This window comes from Coregonus lavaretus, assembly GCF_964263955.1.
Source record: "Coregonus lavaretus genome assembly, chromosome: 28".
Classification (NCBI taxonomy): domain Eukaryota; kingdom Metazoa; phylum Chordata; class Actinopteri; order Salmoniformes; family Salmonidae; genus Coregonus; species Coregonus lavaretus.
In genome coordinates this window covers 17,299,361-17,319,894 of record NC_140015.1, presented here as the reverse complement: position 1 = coordinate 17,319,894, position 20,534 = coordinate 17,299,361, and the positions used below count along the sequence as shown (strand labels likewise).

Genomic DNA, 20,534 nt, shown 5'->3' with positions numbered 1-20,534 from the left:
CAACTTTTTAAATGTTTTTCAATTGTAATTTTAATGAAATTCACTGAGGAGAATGGTCCTCCCATTCCTCCTCTGAGGAGCCTCCACTGATTTCATAATATTTGTGCGAACTGTTGACTGGGAAGCATATGGTAAGCTTAAAGGTGAAAATGCCACCAAAACGTAGGTGATGCTATTGGAATATAACAGCATGGACACAAAATTCTTTTTTTTTTTTACCAATACCTTCCCCAAAGATGTGTGAAGTGTGAGGAGAGACAACTCAAAGACACAGTGACAGTTGTATTGCATTAACCTGGTCATGGCCCCATCATGGCCCCATTACTAGAATGACCAGAAATAGACTAAAGTGAATGTTTTAGTGTGCTGGTGTAGGCTCCTAGCCTCCATTATTGATTTGAATTATGTGGTATGTTTGAAATCAGCCCTGCCTACGGCTTTCCTTTCATATGGCTTTCAAATATTTATACAACCCAAACTCTGTAGATCCTTGACCCTGTTTCATAGTATTCTGTGAACATATACAAAACCAAACACAACTTCTAAATCTACTCCGTTCCACTATACAAGTAATATGAGTCACAAGTAGATGACGTGTGGTAGTAGTAACACTTGTTCAAACCTGTAGATTTTCTCTACTGATGAAATACAATATCTGAGAAACCAGTTACATATTAGCACCTGGCAAGAACTAGGTTATTTTCAGTATGTAAAGACATCATGTGGCACACTGTCAGGAAGAGTAACTTATAAAACAGTCTCAGGATTACAACTGCCTGTGGTTCTTGGCCTACTATTTGTAACACTGCCTTTTCTGGCCTACTATTTGTAACACTGCCTTTTCTCTCACTAGAAGGTGAGATGCCCTTCAAGAAAACACATTCCTCACAACTATTCCCATTGATCTTTGTGGGCTAACTATACCATTTGCCTGACTAATAAATGAACTGATCAAGTAATGACTTAATGGAGTTACCATAGATATATAAAATGACTGGAAAACTGCTAATGAATGTCCTCTAGGAGACCTTTGATGTGCAAATCGCTTATTAAATGTAATTGAATAATACAGGTAAGCAGTTCCTCTTGTGATTGATGCCAAAGCTATAATGAAGGAGACGCCAAAGAGATTGTTTGTTCTTTAGACGATCTCTGCCAGGGTGGGATCAAGCGTGCAGATGTTAAAGGAAAGATTCACCCATTTTGAATGTTATCATTTTTATGCATCTAAGCAATGTTCTTTCGATTCCCGTGAATATTTCATTTGTATCTGAGTTATTGCCGTTCAAGCAGGCAGAAATACAGCCGGTATGACGAGTTTTGCATCATGCCGCTCAGAGATGCACAAAAATGATATAACATTCAAAATGAGTGAATCTTTCCTTTAAGTCCCCAACTCCCTGCCACACAATAGTAATTAAAATAGGAGACAACAGCTTGTTGTTTTTGACTCGAAAGGACACTTTTTCAATGACGTTCTCAGGCAAAACCACCTCAAAGAGCAAAAAGGGAAACTGGACTGAGGACTTGGAACCTATAAGTTATATGGACCCTTGGTATTCTGTTGAGAATACCATTAACAGTGCAAACTATATAACGCTTGGTCAGCATGGTCATTTTCACAATATTTCTAGCTACAAAGTTCAAATAAACAGAAGGAAAGAAGGGGACTTACAGATAGTGTCTTCAATAATTTATTCATTTGTAAGTATTACATAAAAATATGTACAGAATGTAAAAACAATTGGTTGTAACAACTTCACACCTCAAACATTTAAGTCTACCATGACAAGCAAAACTGTGGTGAAAACTTGCATCATGGCTAGCAGCCTCAGGCCTCGTGCCAGCCTGTGGCAGCAGGCATTTCAGTTCCAATGCCATCCGAACAGTGGGTTGAAATACAGTCCCTCTTTTGATCTACAAAAGCGTTGTCTTCCCCAACGGTGAACCTCCTCCATGCAACAAAGTGAACTACAAGGTAAACTAAATGAGAACTACCATACGTCACTGGACGTTTGGACTAGACCGTGTTGGCACTACAGCTTGATAAAAAGGAGATGGCAATGTTTATCGATACAAAGAGCCGATATAAAGGGCTGAATGTAGTCAGTGCTGTGTCCAATGTATAACAGGTCAATTTCTCTGTCCTCTGGACTGACCCTCACTGGGAGACCAGAGGCAGATCCTTCAGGGCACAAAATTCCCATAAAATTCCAAGGAACACCAACAAGGTACATTCTGCGGGTGAAGCGCCTTTCAGAAGCTCAGACGTACAGCTCATCTCTTCTTCTTACTGTGTCTGAGCAGCTTCTTCCTCTTTAGGATCATTTCATATAGTTTCTCCAGGCCGGGTTGGAGCCCCTGGCCATTCAGTGCGCTGCAACCCTGGGTGTGGTGCAGTGTGGAGTTGCTAAGCTCGTGGAGGGCCAGGGCCTTCTCCACCTCCACAGCAGAGACTGCCGAGTCCAAGTCCTGCTTGTTGGCCAGCACCAGAACAGGTACTCCCTGGTTCTCTGCCGAGCGACTGATGCGGTGGAGCTCCACCTTGGCCTCCTCCATGCGCTCAGTCTCTGCAGCATCCACAACGAACACCAGGCCATCGGTGCGACGCGTGTATGACTTCCACAGGGGCCGCAGCTTCTCCTGACCGCCCACGTCCCACACCTGGAAGGTGGAGGTGGCCCGCGAGCTTCCAACTGCTACTTTAATCCGTTCCGTGTTGAAGCCCTTTGTGGGGATGGTCTCCACAAATTCCCGGAGCTTTAGTCTGTACAGCAGGGAGGTCTTTCCTGCAGAGTCCAGGCCGATGACAACCACGTGCAGAGACTGGAAGTTGGGGAGGAAAGGAGTGTTGGGGGCTATCTCTGTTAGCTGGTTGCCCATTTTGGCTGGTTGTCTGGCCCTGATTGTGAGGTGGCAGACTCTAGTCAGGGAAGTGGTGGGTGTCTCCAGAGAGAAGAAGCATTCACTGGAGTCACTGATGACCTTATAAGAAGAAGAAGAAAACGGTAATGATTAGTTATCTATTTTATAGATGGCACCATGGATGACAATCATTCGCAAGTGAAGTCTACTGACTATGCATTGGAAGAAAAAAAATGGCAATTTCAGTTAGTCACAAGTTTGTTAAAAACAACGCTGTTAATCTTTGCATAGCAGAAAAAACTGAGTTCCAATATGTAATTCTATGGAACTGATTTTTTTTTTTACATGGCAATAAGAGTAGAAAGCGTACAGTAGGCATTTCCATACTAGTTTATCGCGTTATCTGCAGAAAAATGAATTGACCGCGTTGAAATGTGTTTAGTCGTTAAGGCACAGAATATTCTGGTCCCATGTACGTAACGTTTCTTCAGCAAACTTCTCTCGTCTGTCCTGTTGGTTTGTTGCATATGCGGCTGCATAGTAACGCTGGTGTCGGTAACGTTAGCTAGCTAGTTAACCTTAACGCGATAAAATAAACAGATAGTAGAACACTATCGTGAAGTGTTAGCCGTCTAGGTAGATAGTTGGGTAACAATTATTTAATTGCAAGTAATTTCAGTGGCCAGTGGGGTTATCAAACATTGGCTAACTACTGTGGTGGACTTGTAAATCTTGGCTCTGTCTTTGCGAGAAACCGTGTCTAGGGACACTTAACGTTTGCGTTAATTAGTTAGCTAGTTGAACCGACCCAAACAAACTATGTTCATTAGTTAGCACATTTACATATAAAACATAATCTTACCTTTATAGCGTTTCTGTATTGAATCAGACAACATCATTCCAACACAGATAAGCACAAATCCACACTGAAGAAGAAGAATTCCAAAAGAAACTGTGCTACAAGCACCAGTGGCCCTCTACTTTATTCTCCAGGCAAGGAATGGACCCAAATGAGGTGAGCGCGAGTGAAGAACACCAACGCAACACCCACGAGTGACGTAACGAAAACATGCCGAAAACACACCCAGTTCCAGCCCACCCCCCTATCAGAGGTCAACTTTTGAGCTCTTATCGACAGTTATCAGTCTATTGCTATGGAATTGTCAAACTAAGGGAATAAACAAAGTAGGATATTGATTATATGGGTATGCTTAGCTTGGTTGGCTGTCTTGGCTGTTTTGCCTTTTTTATTTAATCAATACATAATCGTAAACCACTAAACAGTAACCTAGTTCATATTTTGACATGAGACATCATGTTCAGTAGCCTATGAGAAATGTATACCAGCAAAAATCATGGAAATATGTGTATAAAGTATTTTGGGTAGCCGCTTGAGGTCTGTCTGCTCTGAACAAAGTTGGGGGCAGCTAGGGGACAATGGATCGACTGTGGCAGTTTGAATGATAATGTCTTTGTAGTCTTTTCCTTGAACAGCACCATGATAACATTTCAGTGAATGACCCGCTGGAGTTGGAGTGTCCTGTATTCATAGGGCATGTGTTATGAAACCAGCCAGATCATATCAGCATATCTGGGAGGAATCCAGTTACTATTCTCAGCACAACACTTGCTGGTTGTAGCCTGTCATGAGAGGAGGATGCAAAACTGGGTGCAGATTTGAAAATAGAGTGGTTATCAGATGTACCCACAGTGCAGCAAATGGAGGGCAGATTTCACACATGGGAGTTAACTGAAAACTCACAGGGGTATTGAGATTGAGAAATTGCATCAGCATGTGCAACAATAATGATATTTCCTGCAGAGCAGGATTCCATGCTGAAGGGTCTGCCTCGTAGCAGAACTCAGTAATTACACACAGTCAACATTCAAATCACTGTCAAATTAGCTTTCCAGTGAAGCAAATCAAATAATATAGAGAAAAGGCATGTTATACTGTGCTTCTTCTCTCATCTTAAATTCACTCAACCTCCGCACATACACAACACATACATTTTACTGTCATTATCACAAGGGAACAACCTCAATATAGAGTGGGCAATTATTAATTGGTGCTACATTTATAGAGCAGTTGCTATCTTAACAAACAATTGGAAAATGATCAATTGGGTACCAATTAACTTTTAGGACTGAATATATCATGCAGAAAATATGTTTCTAAGTAGACTGTCTATGCATCTACTTATGTATTCTCATGGGCAATTACTGTGTTTGCTTTGTAAGAAAAAAAGGCTAGAAAAACAAATAGGCCTATGTTTTTAATCAAACGCTTTGATCAATTGGAATTTGAATGCAATAAAAAAGGCCTCCAGATTGAATTGATCCAAAGGAGCAATGAAAGGGGGTCTGTTTTACTAAACATGACAGTAGCGCCCCCTACCGACTAATATGGGAAATACATCCAGATATTGTGAAGCTTACACTTGAAAGATTCACAGGTGCAAAACTATTGGAGAACGACAATGCATTTGGTATATTACCAAACGTGCATTTCATGTATTACATGATTTAATGGGTTGGAGATTTCCAGGCGCCTCAGGTGAGAATTGTATCTCCAGAGGGTGAACTACTGGGATGAGTAATGATTTACCTTTACCTCTGACGCCACCAACTCAGTTGCTACGTAACTTGCGAGGCAGCTGGGAAATACTTGAAGCTGAAGAAAAACATTAGCTACCTACTTCAGGCTGCTGAAGTCCATCTTGCCTCTGGGGGCAAAACAGCATTTTTTTGGTCTACAGGGATTGTTGTAAGTAAAAGATCCAATAATTATTTGTCATTTTTGCATGCTGAATTTAACAGGGTAGACGTGTAATTTCTACCAGCATGTTAAATGTGCAACAAGAGGGAAAAAAACCCTAGACCACCTTTACTCCACACACAGAGACACATACAAAGCTCTCCCTCGCCCTCCATTTGGCAAATCTGACCATAACTCTATCCTCCTGATTCCTGCTTATAAGCAAAAACTAAAGCAGGAAGCACCAGTGACTCGGTTAATAAAAAAGCTACAGGACTGTTTTGCTAGCACAGACTGGAACATGTTCCGGGATTCTTCAGATAGCATTGAGGAGTACACCACATCAGTCATTGGCTTCATCAATAAGTGCATCGATGATGTCGTCCCCACAGTGACCGTACGTACATACCCCAACCAGAAGCCATGGATTACAGGAAACATCCACACTGAGCTAAAGGGTAGAGCTGCCGCTTTCAAGGAGCGGGACTCTAACCCGGACGCTTATAAGAAATCCCGCTATGCCCTCCGAAGAACCATCAAACAGGCAAAGAGTCAATACAGGACTAAGATTGAATCGTACTACACTGGCTCTGACGCTCGTCGGATGTGGCAGGGCTTGAAAACTATTACAGACTACAAAGGGAAGCACAGCCGCAAGCTGCCCAGTGACACAAGACTTCCAGACAAGCTAAACCACCTCTATGCTCGCTTCGAGGCAAGCAACACTGAAGCATGCATGAGAGCACCAGCTGTTCCGGATGACTATGTGATCACGCTCTCCGTAGCCGATGTGAGTAATACTTTTAAGCAGGTCAACATTCACAAGGCCGCAGGGCCAGACGGATTGCCAGGACGTGTACTCCGAGCATGTGCTGACCAACTGGCAAGTGTCTTCACTGACATTTTCAACATGTCCCTGACTGAGTCTGTAATACCAACATGTTTCAAGCAGACCACCATAGTCCCCATGCCCAAGGACACTAAGATAACCTGCCTAAATGACTACCGACCCGTAACACTGATGTCTGTAGCCATGAAGTGCTTTGAAAGGCTGGTCATGGCTCACATCAACACCATTATCCCAGAAACCCTAGACCCACTACAATTTGCATACCGCCCCAACAGATCCACAGATGATGCAATCTCTATTGCACTCCACACTGCCCTTTCACACCTGGACAAGAGGAACACCTACGTGAGAATGCTATTCATTGACTACAGCTCAGCATTCAACACCATAGTGCCCTCAAAGCTCATCACTAAGCTAAGGATCCTGGGACTAAACACCTCCCCCTGCAACTGGATCCTGGACTTCCTGATGTGCCGCCCCCAGGTGGTAAGGGTAGGTAACAACACATCTGCCACACTGATCCTCAACACAGGGGCTCCTCAGGGGTGCGTGCTCAGTCCCCTCCTGTACTCCCTGTTCACCCATGACTGCATGGCCAGGCATGACTCCAACACCATCATTAAGTTTGCCGACGACACAACAGTGGTAGGCCTGATCACTGACAACGATGAGACAGCCTATAGGGAGGAGGTCAGAGACCTGGCCGTGTGGTGCCAGGATAACAACCTCTCCCTCAACGTGACCAAGTCAAAGGAGATGATTGTGTACTACAGGGGAAAAAAAGAGGACTGAGCACGCCCCCATTCTCATCGACGGGGCTGTAGTGGAACAGGTTGAGAGCTTCAAGTTCCTTGGTGTCCACATCACCAACGAACTATCATGGTCCAAACACACCAAGACAGTCGTGAAGAGGGCACGACAAAGCCTATTCCCCCTCAGGAGACTGAAAAGATTTGGCATGGGTCCTCAGATCCTCAAAAAATTATACAGCTGCACCATCGAGAGCATCCTGACTGGTTGCATCACCGGCTGGTATGGCAACTGCTTGGCCTCCGACCGCAAGGCACTACAGAGGGTAGTGCGTACGGCCCAGTACATCACTGGAGCCAAGCTTCCTGCCATCCAGGACCTCTATACCAGGCGGTGTCAGAGGAAGGCCCTCAAAATTGTCAAAGACTCCAGCCACCCTAGTCATAGACGGTTCTCTCTGCTACCGCACGGCAAGCGGTACCGGAGTGCCAAGTCTAGGTCCAAAAGACTTCTCAACAGCTTCTACCCCCAAGCCATAAGACTCCTGAACAGCTAATCATGGCTACCCAGACTATTTGCACTGACACCCACCCCCACCCCATCTTTTTACGCTGCTGCTACTCTGTTAATTATTTATGCATAGTCACTTTAACTCTACCCACATGTACATATTACTTCAACTACCTCAACTAGCCAGTGCCCCCGCACATTGACTCTGCACCGGTACCCCCCTGTATATATAGCCTCCCTGCTGTTATTTTATTTTACTTCTGCTCTTTTTTTCTCAACACTTTTTTGTTTTACTTTTTTTAATTAAAAATAAATGCACTGTTGGTTAAGGGCTGTAAGTAAGCATTTCACTGTAATGTCTACACTTGTTGTATTCGGCGCATGTGGCCAATAAAATGTGATTTGATTTGAGATAAGTTATGTTTTTCCTTATCAATTTAATATTTTAAAGTAGCTGTACTTGCAAATAATTTTATTTTGCTACATTCCTCATTGTATATCTTATTTCAATTGGTTGACCTAGATTAATAATCAACATAGCAGATCCAGTACATCAAGAGGTTCATTTTAATGTCTTATATGATTTTATTTCATTATTGACTGTTAGTGTGGTTACTCTAGGTTAGATTTATACTATCCAGGGACAGTTATTGCCATTTTTTGTAATACACATTCAGTAAAACTCCTAATGCAGCAGTGTGGAGACAGGGAGGGAATAACATCAGTGGACCCTGTTTATATTAAGACAAAGACAAGACATTGTGTGGGCTGTCATTAATCAGAATTGGTGAAACAGTGATATAGGGGTTTGTCTGTCTATCAGGTTACAGCACTGGCACTGTGGTTTAATGACAGTTAGCTCCGCTCTCCCACAGGTGCTGGTGTAGGATGTCTGCTATGCATTGGGAAGCCCAGCGCCGGCAGACCATGGTGGACCGCAGGATGTCCAGGGCCAAGCAGCAGGTAGGCTACCATCAGTAGGCTTGTTCCATAGTTGATTAACACCGGAGGTGTAAACCAAAGTCGGACATGCGACACCCATGTGAGGGGCCAACCTAATTTCCTATTATTCATTTTGCAGGTTGTGTCCCTCTGGTCATACCTGACGTCTCGGCTGAATGTGTCATGTGTGCCAGCACTGACCGAGAGCCAATTAATAGCCTTGAAATGTAGGAAAACATCATAATCCCTCACTCCCACCATAAGGTGCCATTAAATGTTATTGGCTACTGGTGCTTACAAATTCAAGCACCTCTTGAAACAGCAGAGCAAGGTGCTACCGTATGCAATACAGTCCATTATCACTTACAAATAAGTTTGCAAATTCCTGGTGGTAATTTGGTACTGAGAACAGGGATCATTGTATAGGATCTCCACTCCACCCCATTTTGGATGTTCAACATTGTCAGGTATTCAGAAGTTGGAGGCCATTAAAACCTATCTAAATGGAGGGTGTAAAACTGACCCGTCACTTGGGGTGAACCCCTCCCTGTCTGAGGTGCGCAACTGTTTACAAAACTGTGAAGTACAACACCCCTAGTTATATGCAAAATATCTCAGGTGCATTTGGTGTTTCTGCTGCATGTCAGGGTGCCTCATGTAAACAGCATTTACATTTACCTCTTTTGTTTGTGACAGATGACAAAGGACCCATCAGAACCAAGCTCAAAGCCACTGGCAGAGTCTAATGCACCAGCTCAGCAGGCAGGTAATATCTAAATGTTTAATTTGCACCATATTCATTATAAGCCAGACATGCTCATGTTATTATGTCTCATGAGTAGGCCTTTCAGAAAAGGGGCTTTTGCATACTTATTTGTAAATCTCTGACCCTGCAACCACAACCGTCATCTGACTGGCAAAATTCAGGCAAAGAAGGGAATCGATTCTCATAAGCAAACAATTCTATGCCCCGAGGCTTCTGTTTAAGGAGTATTATCTGTGGGCTCATGTTCAAACATGACTTTGCCATGTCGTCCAGCAAGGAGCCCACAATACCAGAGCCATTAATCCCCAATTGACTCCAACACTTTGAGAACAATGGAATTCGTTTACTCTCTAAAGCCTTCTATTGGCTCATGAATATCTCTGTAATCTGGTAGCTTCTCGCTTGCAGGCACATCAATGATTTCCATTAACTGAGTCAACAACAACCTATTCCACAGAGATGACATGAACATACATCCTCACCACAAACAGAAAACCTCCCATTTAGGAGGAATGCTCAGCTCGGAGTGTTCTACACTAGTCAAGTTTCCCAACTCCAGTCCTGGTGAAAACACAGGACCGCAGCACCTGCATAACAGATGTTTATGATGTAAACATCAATAATTTAATCAGGTGTGTTAGTCCTGGTATTGAACAAAAATGTGCAGTCACGTGGGTCCCCAGGACTAAAATAGAACCAGGTTTCTATATAGTTTTATCATTTTAATGACTCTAGCCTGGCCAAACCAAGTCTCCACAGCAGCAGAGGTTGTCACGCTCTACCGTCCACTCATTAGAATGGGGTCTGTTAAATAATACATGGGGGCCACACTCTGCGCTCCTACTGTGTAGTGGCTCAAATATCACAGATGAGGAGTTATGGGGATTGGAAACCTGAGGTTTGTGGCAGGCAGCCAAGTCTTGAATTATGTTCAGGAGAATCAAATAGGAGAAAACGCTTGGTTACGAGTTCAGGTAGTGGTAATAATATAGTTTCAAAAATACTTTTTCCTGTTTCATTCTTACTGGATGCAACCCCCAGTGAGTGCCTGTCATGGGTGAGAAAGGACTAGAGGTAGTTGCCAGCCGGTTGACATGGGTCACATACAGTTCATTGGCATGGCCACCTGCGTTGTGCTATTTTGCAGGTGAATTATCAACTGTGAAACTACAGTCACAGACAACTGGACCAGTTGACAGGAAGGATAACATGTTTTTAGTAACAGCACAACGCTGATTACAACATCTGTACAAAATCTTAGAGTACTGTATGAGCACTTTTGATGACTTCCTCTCGACCGTCGTATCCACTAACATGCCATTATCTTCTCCTTCTTGTCTTCCAGCCGTGAATGAATGTTCACACTGCAAAAACAAGCTCCAGTACAGTGCTAAGATTGACAGATACTTGGTGTGTGCATGTGATACTCCTTGAAAATGCTATGCATTATTGATACAGTACATAAGATTATAGGAGTGTTTATTTCTCAACTTTACAGTCCATACAGTACTCTCAGCAGTGGTGAAGAGCCCATAACCAGTCATTGGTGAAGAAGAAGACCCATATGGACCGGACCCAACTGTCATTCGTCAAGGCAACTTTTTCTATGCAACTTCAGCACCACTTAGTGGCTATTTCAAAGTACCACATCCTTTAATCATGTGACCAAACAAAGAACATGGAATCACAAAGCCTGAGAAAATATTGTATTGAATTTATTTCACTGAGCTGACAAAGGTGAAATAAATGCACTAAAACCCTTACCTCAAGGAATAGAGAAAGTAAAGATTACGAGTATTTGAACAGGGTACAATAAATATTGCCATGATTATATTGTAGCGCAAGAACACAAGGCAAGGAAGTAAATTGGTTAGCTTCCCCATTCCAAAAATACCTGTGTTGACACTTCTTGTCCATGTGGATTCCAAACAACTTCACCATTTTCACCTCACTAATAATCTCATTTCAGTGACACAGGAAAAACCATAGATGAATTAATATCCAGATCTTCTTGTTATAGCAGTTAGTTAGCATACAATTACAGAGAGATTATGGCATAACATAGAAATCACATGGGTGGTCAGTAGTCACAATCACATTCTTAGAGTAAAAGTCAAAGACAGAGAACTGTAATTCCCATGTGATTCCATAGAAAAGTTATAGTCTACTACAGTCATTATGTGATCAATGCTACATAATTGTATGCATAACTTTAAGAAAACTTAATTGACCTATTTTAACCACCAACATCAATTAAATATAAATGAAACACATACAAAAGTTGCATTTACTTGTTTGTAGAAGTGCACTGGCAATCTGTTTTATAGGAAATTATGCAAAAATATAACATTTGAATTACTCTTTCAAAAATGTGTGCAAATTTGTAATCAACTCAAGTCTTTCAGTTTCTTGGAAGACAAAACAGTGTCTCTTTCAGTAGGACATAGTGGCAAAAAAGTAATTTTCATAGCGCAGAGCTTCCAACCACAGCGATGACCCTACTTATAAAGCAAGTGCTACAGAGGTGCATAAAAAAAGAGAAACAGAACATTTCAGAGCTTTCATTTTAATTTCAAGCTCCACATTTTTGCTGTTTCTTTTTTCAAGAAAAACCAACTGTATGGCTTTAAACCACACAGTTGTTCTCCACAGTTCACCTCATAGCCTTATGGCTTACTCCTCAGTCTTCCCCTCACCCTTGTCATCACGCCCCTCATGGAGCCCTCGGTCTCAGGGTGTAGGGTTGATGAGGTGGGGTGTTGTGGTGTTAGACCCACAGTCAATGTATTCAAACGTGTCCAAGGAAAGCTGCTCAAAGTGGGCCAGGTAGTAGACAGTCATCCTGAGGGAGGTGGAAGATACAGATGGTTATACCATTTTCATTTATTATTTAATTCATCAAATGTAATGATAATTTATGTAATTGTATCAGATTTAGTCAGCCGGCTATCAAGGTTTCCTAACCGCAACCATGAAAGAAACTCTCCCTTGAGCCATCACTGTAAAAACTGGGCCAAGTTAACAAGCAATACAGCCCTTTTATAGCACTTCCTCAGATGTTAACCACTGATAAGAAATAAATAGGTTAGTCTCTAACCCCATTGGTTTACTAGGTGGGTGAGGTTGTGTCCGTTTATCATCAAAACATTTAGTCATGAACTATTATGGTATTACATTTTTCCCCACAGAACACAGATTCAACATTGTTGAATATATGCATTATATATATGCATTATGATTCTTGTTCATTGTTGAATATATGCATTATAATGTTAATAGAATCTAAAATGGCTAAACTGTGGGAACAAAGCTACATTTGGGGGGTGTTTTACCCATACTGACTGACAGGGCACATACTCACTGAAGATGGACAAATAACGTGTGGATCTTGATTGTAGATTTCTTGCAGTAATTGCTGGGAAGAATAAATAGGAGAAAATAATGAATACCTACAGGATTTCCTTATGAAAGATCATATGATTTCAAAACAACCCACTGGGCACAAACTGCTTGAATTAGCGTTGTTACAATTTACATTTACGACTTACAGGAGCAATTAGGGTTAAGTGCCTTGCTCAAGGGCACATCGACAGATTTTTCACCTAGTTGGCTCGGGGATTAGAACCAGCAACCTTTCGGTTACTGGCACAACGCTCTTAACCACTAAGCTACCTCAACATATTGTGATGTGGAATCTGAAAATACATTGGATATGACGGTGTTGTTTTGACGGTGAAATTTCAACCACACGATTATGCATGTCATCATGGTAACCAAATTTCAGACAAACATTGTATCAAATATGTTGAATTTGTACCTTTAAAACAACGTCAGAACGTCAACTTTATATCCATTATCAGAAAAAAAACAATAGGATGGGCAGCACCTCCTACTGGAGAATTCATCCATCTACAGCTACCCTTCAGTCTCCCATGCAGGGTTTTAACCAAGCCCAGCCCAGCTTAGCTATGAGATTTGTCATTGATTTTTACCAATGTGCTATCGTGACAATTATTGTTGAGAGCCATTCACTTTAAAACTAAATAAATTCACTGTTGCTAATCGAAATCATTCCAAAGGGTAGGTTTAACAGAGCAAATTAAATTGTGACCATACTTTAGCACTTATATCATCAATGATGCTATTTAAGCCTATATAGCATTTGCAAAGTCATCAACAGCTATTATTTAAATTCAACCCAGAATTAATCTAAAAATTGACAATACAATAGGCCTAGCGTTTCAAGCTCTGGTTGACTTCAAATTTAACGAGGAGATGCACCTTCTGCATGGATAGTTCCATCTGTGCCAATTACTTAGTCTGGCTTTAATTCCAGTTAGCCTACAAATGTATAATTTATATGTTGGATTCCTATCTCCATCTTTACCAAAAATCAAAAAGTCAAAGAATAGGACTAAATAAAAGTTACATTTTAGAGACATGAATCCAACATATAAACCGAACACAATTCAATATCACTTTTGAAATACAATAAATAGCCTATTAACTTGTCGACAAGTTAACAAATGGAATGTTGGATGCTATGCTATGTCTCCAACCCAACTAAAAAAAAAAGTTAAAAGAATAGAGCCCCACAGTTGAGGTGTCATAATAGCCATAAAACCTAGCAGTCAAACAGGGAAATGGTTCAAATCGTTTTCCACTATTCATTTTTCCCACAGGGAATTTTCAGAAACACTTAAAATAGGGGCTGTGTTTCGTGTAGGCTTACCCTGGTGTGACATTTTGATAACCATGTAAATCTCTCGGACAAGGTGACTTTTATCAATATAGTCGGCTCTATTTACTCAGATTTGAAAAAGCTAATTAGCATCAAAGTAGACGTCATGCAAAACTACAAATCCCTGCAAGCTCCTGCGCATCATCTCTAGCTGACACCTTTGCTAACAGGTATTGTGTCAATTTAAAACTTTCACAAGAAAGTTCAAAGAAATTTCAGTTTAAAGAAATGTTGCCAATATATGAATTACTAAATAGTTTAGATAGTTAATCCAGAGATTTTTACCTTTGCCTCGATTCGGCAGTCTCGTCCAGATCATCATGGCATTTGTAGTTCTTTATAATAGCCATATTAGCAGCTAATTAGCATTTCATTTGAGGGGTAAATACAGGCGAATATATTGATAAGTCATTTTGTCCTAGAGAGATTTACATGGTTATCAAAAAGATCACGCCAGGGTAAGCCTACACGAAACACAGCCCTTATTTTAAGTGTTTCTAAAATCCCCTATGGGAAAAATGAATGGTGGAAAAACAATTGGAACCATTTCCTTGTTTGACCGCTTGGTTTTATGGGTATTATGACTCATACTGTGGTACTCTATGGGACTAAGCCAGTGGCTCAGATGGAACTTCCAAGTAGCAGATCCAGGTAACTGCCAAAATAATAGAAACACTTGAGTAAATGAGGGATACAAAGTATATTGATAGCAGGTGCTTCCACACACGTGTGGTTCCTGTTCCGGAGTTAATTAAGCAATTAACATCCCATCATGCTTAGGGTCATGTATAAAAATGTTGGGCAGGCCACTATTTTGGCTACCATGGCTATGCCTCATAGGATGACAAGTCCCCCATCCACAGGGCATGAGCGGTCACTGAATGGTTTGATGAGCATGAAAACGAGGTGAACCATATGCCATGGCCGTATCAGTTAGCAGATCTCAACCCAATTAAACACTTATGGGAAATTCCGGTGCCTGAGACAGCGTTTTCCAACACCATAAACAAAACACCAAATGATGGAATTTCTCATGGAAGAATAGTGTTGCATTCCCATAGAGTTCCAGACACTTGTAGAATCTATGCCAAGGTGCATTGAAGCTGTTCTGGCCAAACACCCTATTAAGACACTTTAAATGGGTGTTTCCTTTATTTTGGTAGTTACCCATACCTCTCCTTTAAAATGTTGATATTTGGTTGCGTTGTCAACAAAACACAATTCAATATTACTTTTGTAATACAGTAAATAGCCTAAAGTTAAGGCTATCTTACAAGAGAATGTAACATTCAACCCTAAAATGAGTAACATATCCAAGGCCACATTGAGGTTACTGTAATTATACATTTCTTATGTAATCATATAAAGTTTGCATGTTCAAAAAGCATGCATAAGTCGTCACAGGTCTGTGGAGATCTTCACAATTTCTGTAATCTGTGCAGAATCTCGAACGGCATTGATCACTTGCACCATATACTTTTAATGTAATCTCAACCGCAATCCAGGTCATGCTTTTAAAAGAAGTGCAGTGATAACACAATCTGTTTTATAAATAAACAAAATCTGACATTGCATTCCCATTTGAACGTTGCTGTGCTTTTAAAATGGTTGATAGCAGAGTGAGACATTTTGGGTGACAACTAAACCAAAAATCAGACTGTTTTTCCATTGGAATTTGTTTGTGCTCTTAGATAGCTGAAAGCATAGTGATAACACATTGGAAATTCAACTAACTTTTGGCTGTCTTTTTGAGTGGGTGAATATATGTTGCAATCTCATTGATCAACCAAATATTAACCAGTTATCCACGTTGAAATGACATGGTGTGCCCAGTGGGAATGCTTTTGACTTGTTTTATGAATAAGAAGTGCTACTGCTAGTGACAATTAGCCTGCAAAACATAGAGGAAATGGAGATGGATTACGCATGCTAAGCTAAGCAGGTTATGCTAGTTTATGTATGCTTATGTACTTTTCTAAGACAAATACTTAATATCAATCTGTTCAAACATTTGATAGTAATGCTTCAGACTTGTTCTAAATACAAAAGAAACAAAAAATATCCAGTTTTGCTTTGTCTTTATACATTATTCAAAAACAACTATCTAAGGAAAAGGAAGGAATTAACTGTCTGTAGAGCACACGGAATAAATTCTCACATTTTCAGCGAATGAGTTACATTACTTTCATGACAACATGCCAAAATCAAAATAAGCTGAACTTTAAAGCACAACTCATTTAAAAAGGACTGCGTCACTATATTGTAAGTGTATACTTTGTATAACCAAACAGCCACAAAAGCAACTTTACAGTGGATATAAAAAGTCTACACACCCCTGTTAAAATGCCAGGTTTTTGTGTTGTAAAAGAATGAGACAAAGATAAATCATGTCAGAACTTTTTCCACTGTTAATGTGACCTATAATGTGAACAATTCAATTGAAAAACAAACTGAAATCTTCGAGGGGGAAAAATGAAAAATAAAAACCTTACAATAACCTGGTTGCATAAGTGTGCACACCCTCTTATACAGTGGGGGAAAAAAGTATTTAGTCAGCCACCAATTGTGCAAGTTCTCCCACTTAAAAAGATGAGAGAGGCCTGTAATTTTCATCATAGGTACACGTCAACTATGACAGACAAATTGAGAATTGAAAATCACATTGTAGGATTTTTAATGAATTTATTTGCAAATTATGGGAAAATAAGTATTTAGTCACCTACAAACAAGCAAGATTTCTGGCACTCACAGACCTGTAACTTCTTCTTTAAGAGGCTCCTCTGTCCTCCACTTGTTACCTGTATTAATGGCACCTGTTTGAACTTGTTATCAGTATAAAAGACACCTGTCCACAACCTCAAACAGTCACACTCCAAACTCCACTATGGCCAAGACCAAAGAGCTGTCAAAGGACACCAGAAACAAAATTGTAGACCTGCACCAGGCTGGGAAGACTGAATCTGCAATAAGTAAGCAGCTTGGTTTGAAGAAATCAACTGTGGGAGCAATTATTAGGAAATGGAAGACATACAAGACCACTGATAATCTCCCTCGTTCTGGGGCTCCACGGAAGATCTCACCCCGTGGGGTCAAAATGATCACAAGAACGGTGAGCAAAAATCCCAGAACCACACGGGGGGACCTAGTGAATGACCTGCAGAGAGCAAAATACCAGCAACAGTGTGTGAAAACCTTATGAAGACTTACAGAAAACGTTTGACCTGTGTCATTGCCAACAAAGGGTATAAAACAACGTATTGAGAAACTTTTGTTATTGACCAAATACTTATTTTCCACCATAATTTGCAAATACATCCTACAATGTGATTTTCTGGAATTTCTTTTCTAATTTTGTCTGTCATAGTTGACATGTACCTATGATGAAAATTACAGGCCTCTCATCTTTTTAAGTGGGAGAACTTGCACAATTGGTGGCTGACTAAATACTTTTTTCCCCCACTGTAACTGGGGATGTGGCTATGTTCAGAATTAACCAATTACATTCAAACTCATGTTAAATAGAAGTCATTACACACCTGCCATCATTTAAAGTGACTCTGATTAATCACAAATAAAGTTCAGCTGTTCTAGTAGGATATTCCTGACATTTTCTTAGTTGCATCTCAGAGCAAAAGCCATGGTCCGCAGAGAGCTTCCAAAGCATCAGAGGGATCTCATTGTTGAAATATATCAGTCAGGAGAAGGGTACAAAATAATTTCCAAAGTATTACATATACCATGGAACACAGTGAAGACAGTCATCATCAAGTGGAGAAAATATGGCACAACAGAGACATTACCAAGAACTGGACGACCCTCCAAAATGTATGAAAAGACGAGAAAACTGGTCAGGGAGGCTTCCAAGAGGCCTACAGCAACATTAAAGGAACTGCAGGAATTTCTGGCAAGTACTGGCTGTGTGCTACATGTGACAACAATCTCCCGTATTCTTCATATGAATGGGCTATGGGGTAGGGTGGCAAGACGGAAGCCTTTTCTTACAAAGAAAAACATCCAAGCCCGGCTGAAGTTTGCAAAAACAAACATCAAGTCTCCCAAAAGCACGTGGGAAAATGTGTTATGGTCTGATGAAACCAAGGTTGAACTTTTTGGCCATAATTCCAAAAGGTATGTTTGGCGCAAAAACAACACTGCACATCACCCAAATAACACCATACCCACAGTGAAGCATGGTGGTGGCAGCATCATGCTTTGCGGCTGTTTTTCTTCAGCTGGAACCGGGGCCTTAGTCAGGGTGGAGGGAATTATGAACAGTTCCAAATACCAGGCAATTTTGGCACAAAACCTTCAGGCGTCCGTTAGAAAGCTGAAGAGGAAGTTCACCTTTCAGCACGACAACGACCCAAAGCACACATCCAAATCCACAAAAGCATGGCTTCACCAGAAGAAGATTAACGTTTTGGAATGGCCCAGCCAGAGCCCAGACCTGAATCCAATTGAACATCTCTGGGGTGATCTGAAGAGGGCTGTGCACAGGAGATGTCCTCGCAATCTGACAGATTTGGAGCGCTTTTGCAAAGAAGAGTGGGCAAATATTGCCACGTCAAGATGTGCCATGCTAATAGACTCCTACCCAAAAGACTGAGTGCTGTAATAAAATCAAAAGGTGCTTCAACAAAGTATTAGTTTAAGTGTGTGCACACTTATGCAACCAGGTTAGTGAGTTTTTTTAGTTTTCCCCCCTGAGATTTCAGTTTGTTTTTCAATTTAATTGTTCACGTTATAGGTCACATTAAAGGTGGAAAAAGTTCTGACATGATTTATCTTTGTCTCATTCTTTTACATCACAAAAACCTGGCATTTTAACAGGGGTGTGTAGACTTTTTATATCCACTGTATGTCTCAGTACTGACTTGATGGAAGATTCAGCACCAGACATAATTTAACCAAGGTTATAGTTTGTACTTACTTCAGACCCTCCTCCACTAGCTTGACAGGAATCTCAAAGGCAAACTGTCAGGGGAAATATGGAAGCGCATCAGTGAGTCAAGTAACAATATTTAGAGGCTTCCAGAAGCTAACGGCTCTGCAGTATAGCAGTTGGTAATGAGGGGAGGTGCTCACCGTTTTGTCAGTGAGTGGTTTCACAGTGGTGACATTTTTCATATCAGCCGTTCCCACAACAGTTTTATCAAAAAGAGCCTGCACTGTCAAGTTGTAGGCCTTAACTGTAAAAAAGTTGTCATTGGTAATATTCAGGATGTTCTGTGATGGGAAAGAGACAAGGTGATTATTACATTCACTTCCAAAACACACACTGCAGTGATGCAGAGGAAGATAATTTTATGGCAGATAGAAACCGTTTTGACAGTGTGGTATATGGATGAATAAGGCCAATGAGGTCTCACCGTGATGTAAATTTGGACAGTGGTCAGGGTGAAGTAAACAGACAGACTTGACAGCCACGGGTGAGAGGGTGACACTGCGAGGAAACAGGAAGAAGAAGACCAGTGAGCTGACCAGCAGGCACAGCGTCACTGACACGGTGACATACAACTTCCTATAGGGGGACACGATATGTACAAGTTGAGTATTGATTAAAGGCCCAGTGCAGTCAAAATGTTTTTTTCCTGTGTTTTGTATCATATTGTGATGAAACTAATGCTGTAAAAGTGTGGTAAAAGTGTGACAAAATTTGACGAGTGTTATTTCCTGATAGTTGCTGGTTGAAAATACAATCTACACAGGATCTTCTAATCAGCAGGTTTGCATGGGCGGGAGTTTCGGCTTTCCATGGTGACATCGCCATGCGGTTAGTAAACCAATAACAAAAAGCTCCAAACATCTGCAAATAACAGCTAGTTTTCCCCACTCCAGTCATGCTGCGTTCAACTGCTAGTCGGAACTAGAAAACTCTGAAATGTACGACTTGCTAACTGGTTGTTTTACATGTGCTGCGTTCAACAAATCAGCAAGTCGGGAGTTTCCTACTTCCGACAAGCATGTGAACACGGCATACGACCACTCCCTGACAGTCTTAACAAAATTCTTGCTTGAGAAATAGTTCTGCTAAAAAGCAATTTTTTCCCCATTTTAATGGAACTACTAGCTTGTCTTTTAATTGCCTGGAAACCCGACATTGAATTTTTACGTACTTTACCGGTTGTCTGTACGGTTGGTCCTTTTGATGGTAGGTATGTGATACAATATATCCATAGGAAAGTATAATTACATCAACTTTCCAAAGCCCTGGTAGTGCATTCAGATTTCTATCCCCTGAAGCATGCGCAAAACCATGTAAACACGTGCACGAGCTCGGCAAGTAGTGCATGTATTTGTATCTTGTGCGCATGCCGGTAAAGTACATTAAAATATAATTTTATTCAACATT

General features: G+C 41.0%; 1 protein-coding gene and 1 pseudogene across 2 annotated transcripts; both read right to left on the bottom strand.

Moving 5' to 3' along the window:
• Positions 1 to 1,680: 1,680 nt before the first annotated feature.
• On the bottom strand, positions 1,681 to 3,867 carry LOC311104193 (ADP-ribosylation factor-like protein 4D). Its single transcript, XM_084145897.1, has 2 exons — positions 3,728 to 3,867; positions 1,681 to 2,985 (listed from the first exon to the last, which is right to left on the bottom strand). Exon 2 carries the CDS (start codon positions 2,881 to 2,883, stop codon positions 2,278 to 2,280), a length of 606 nt encoding a protein of 201 aa, XP_084002023.1. The 5' UTR covers positions 2,884 to 2,985; positions 3,728 to 3,867; the 3' UTR covers positions 1,681 to 2,277.
• Positions 3,868 to 12,171: 8,304 nt separating this feature from the next.
• On the bottom strand, positions 12,172 to 19,952 carry LOC311103899 (transmembrane protein 106B-like; annotated as a pseudogene). Its single transcript has 6 exons — positions 19,945 to 19,952; positions 19,552 to 19,703; positions 19,268 to 19,408; positions 19,113 to 19,156; positions 12,803 to 12,856; positions 12,172 to 12,283 (listed from the first exon to the last, which is right to left on the bottom strand). The product of its transcript is annotated as a transmembrane protein 106B-like (transcript).
• Positions 19,953 to 20,534: the final 582 nt, after the last annotated feature.

Bases quoted from the DNA above. Each gene is read 5' to 3' on its own strand.
- LOC311104193 (XM_084145897.1), bottom strand. From the start codon at position 2,883: ATGGGCAACCAGCTAACAGAGATAGCCCCCAACACTCCTTTCCTCCCC.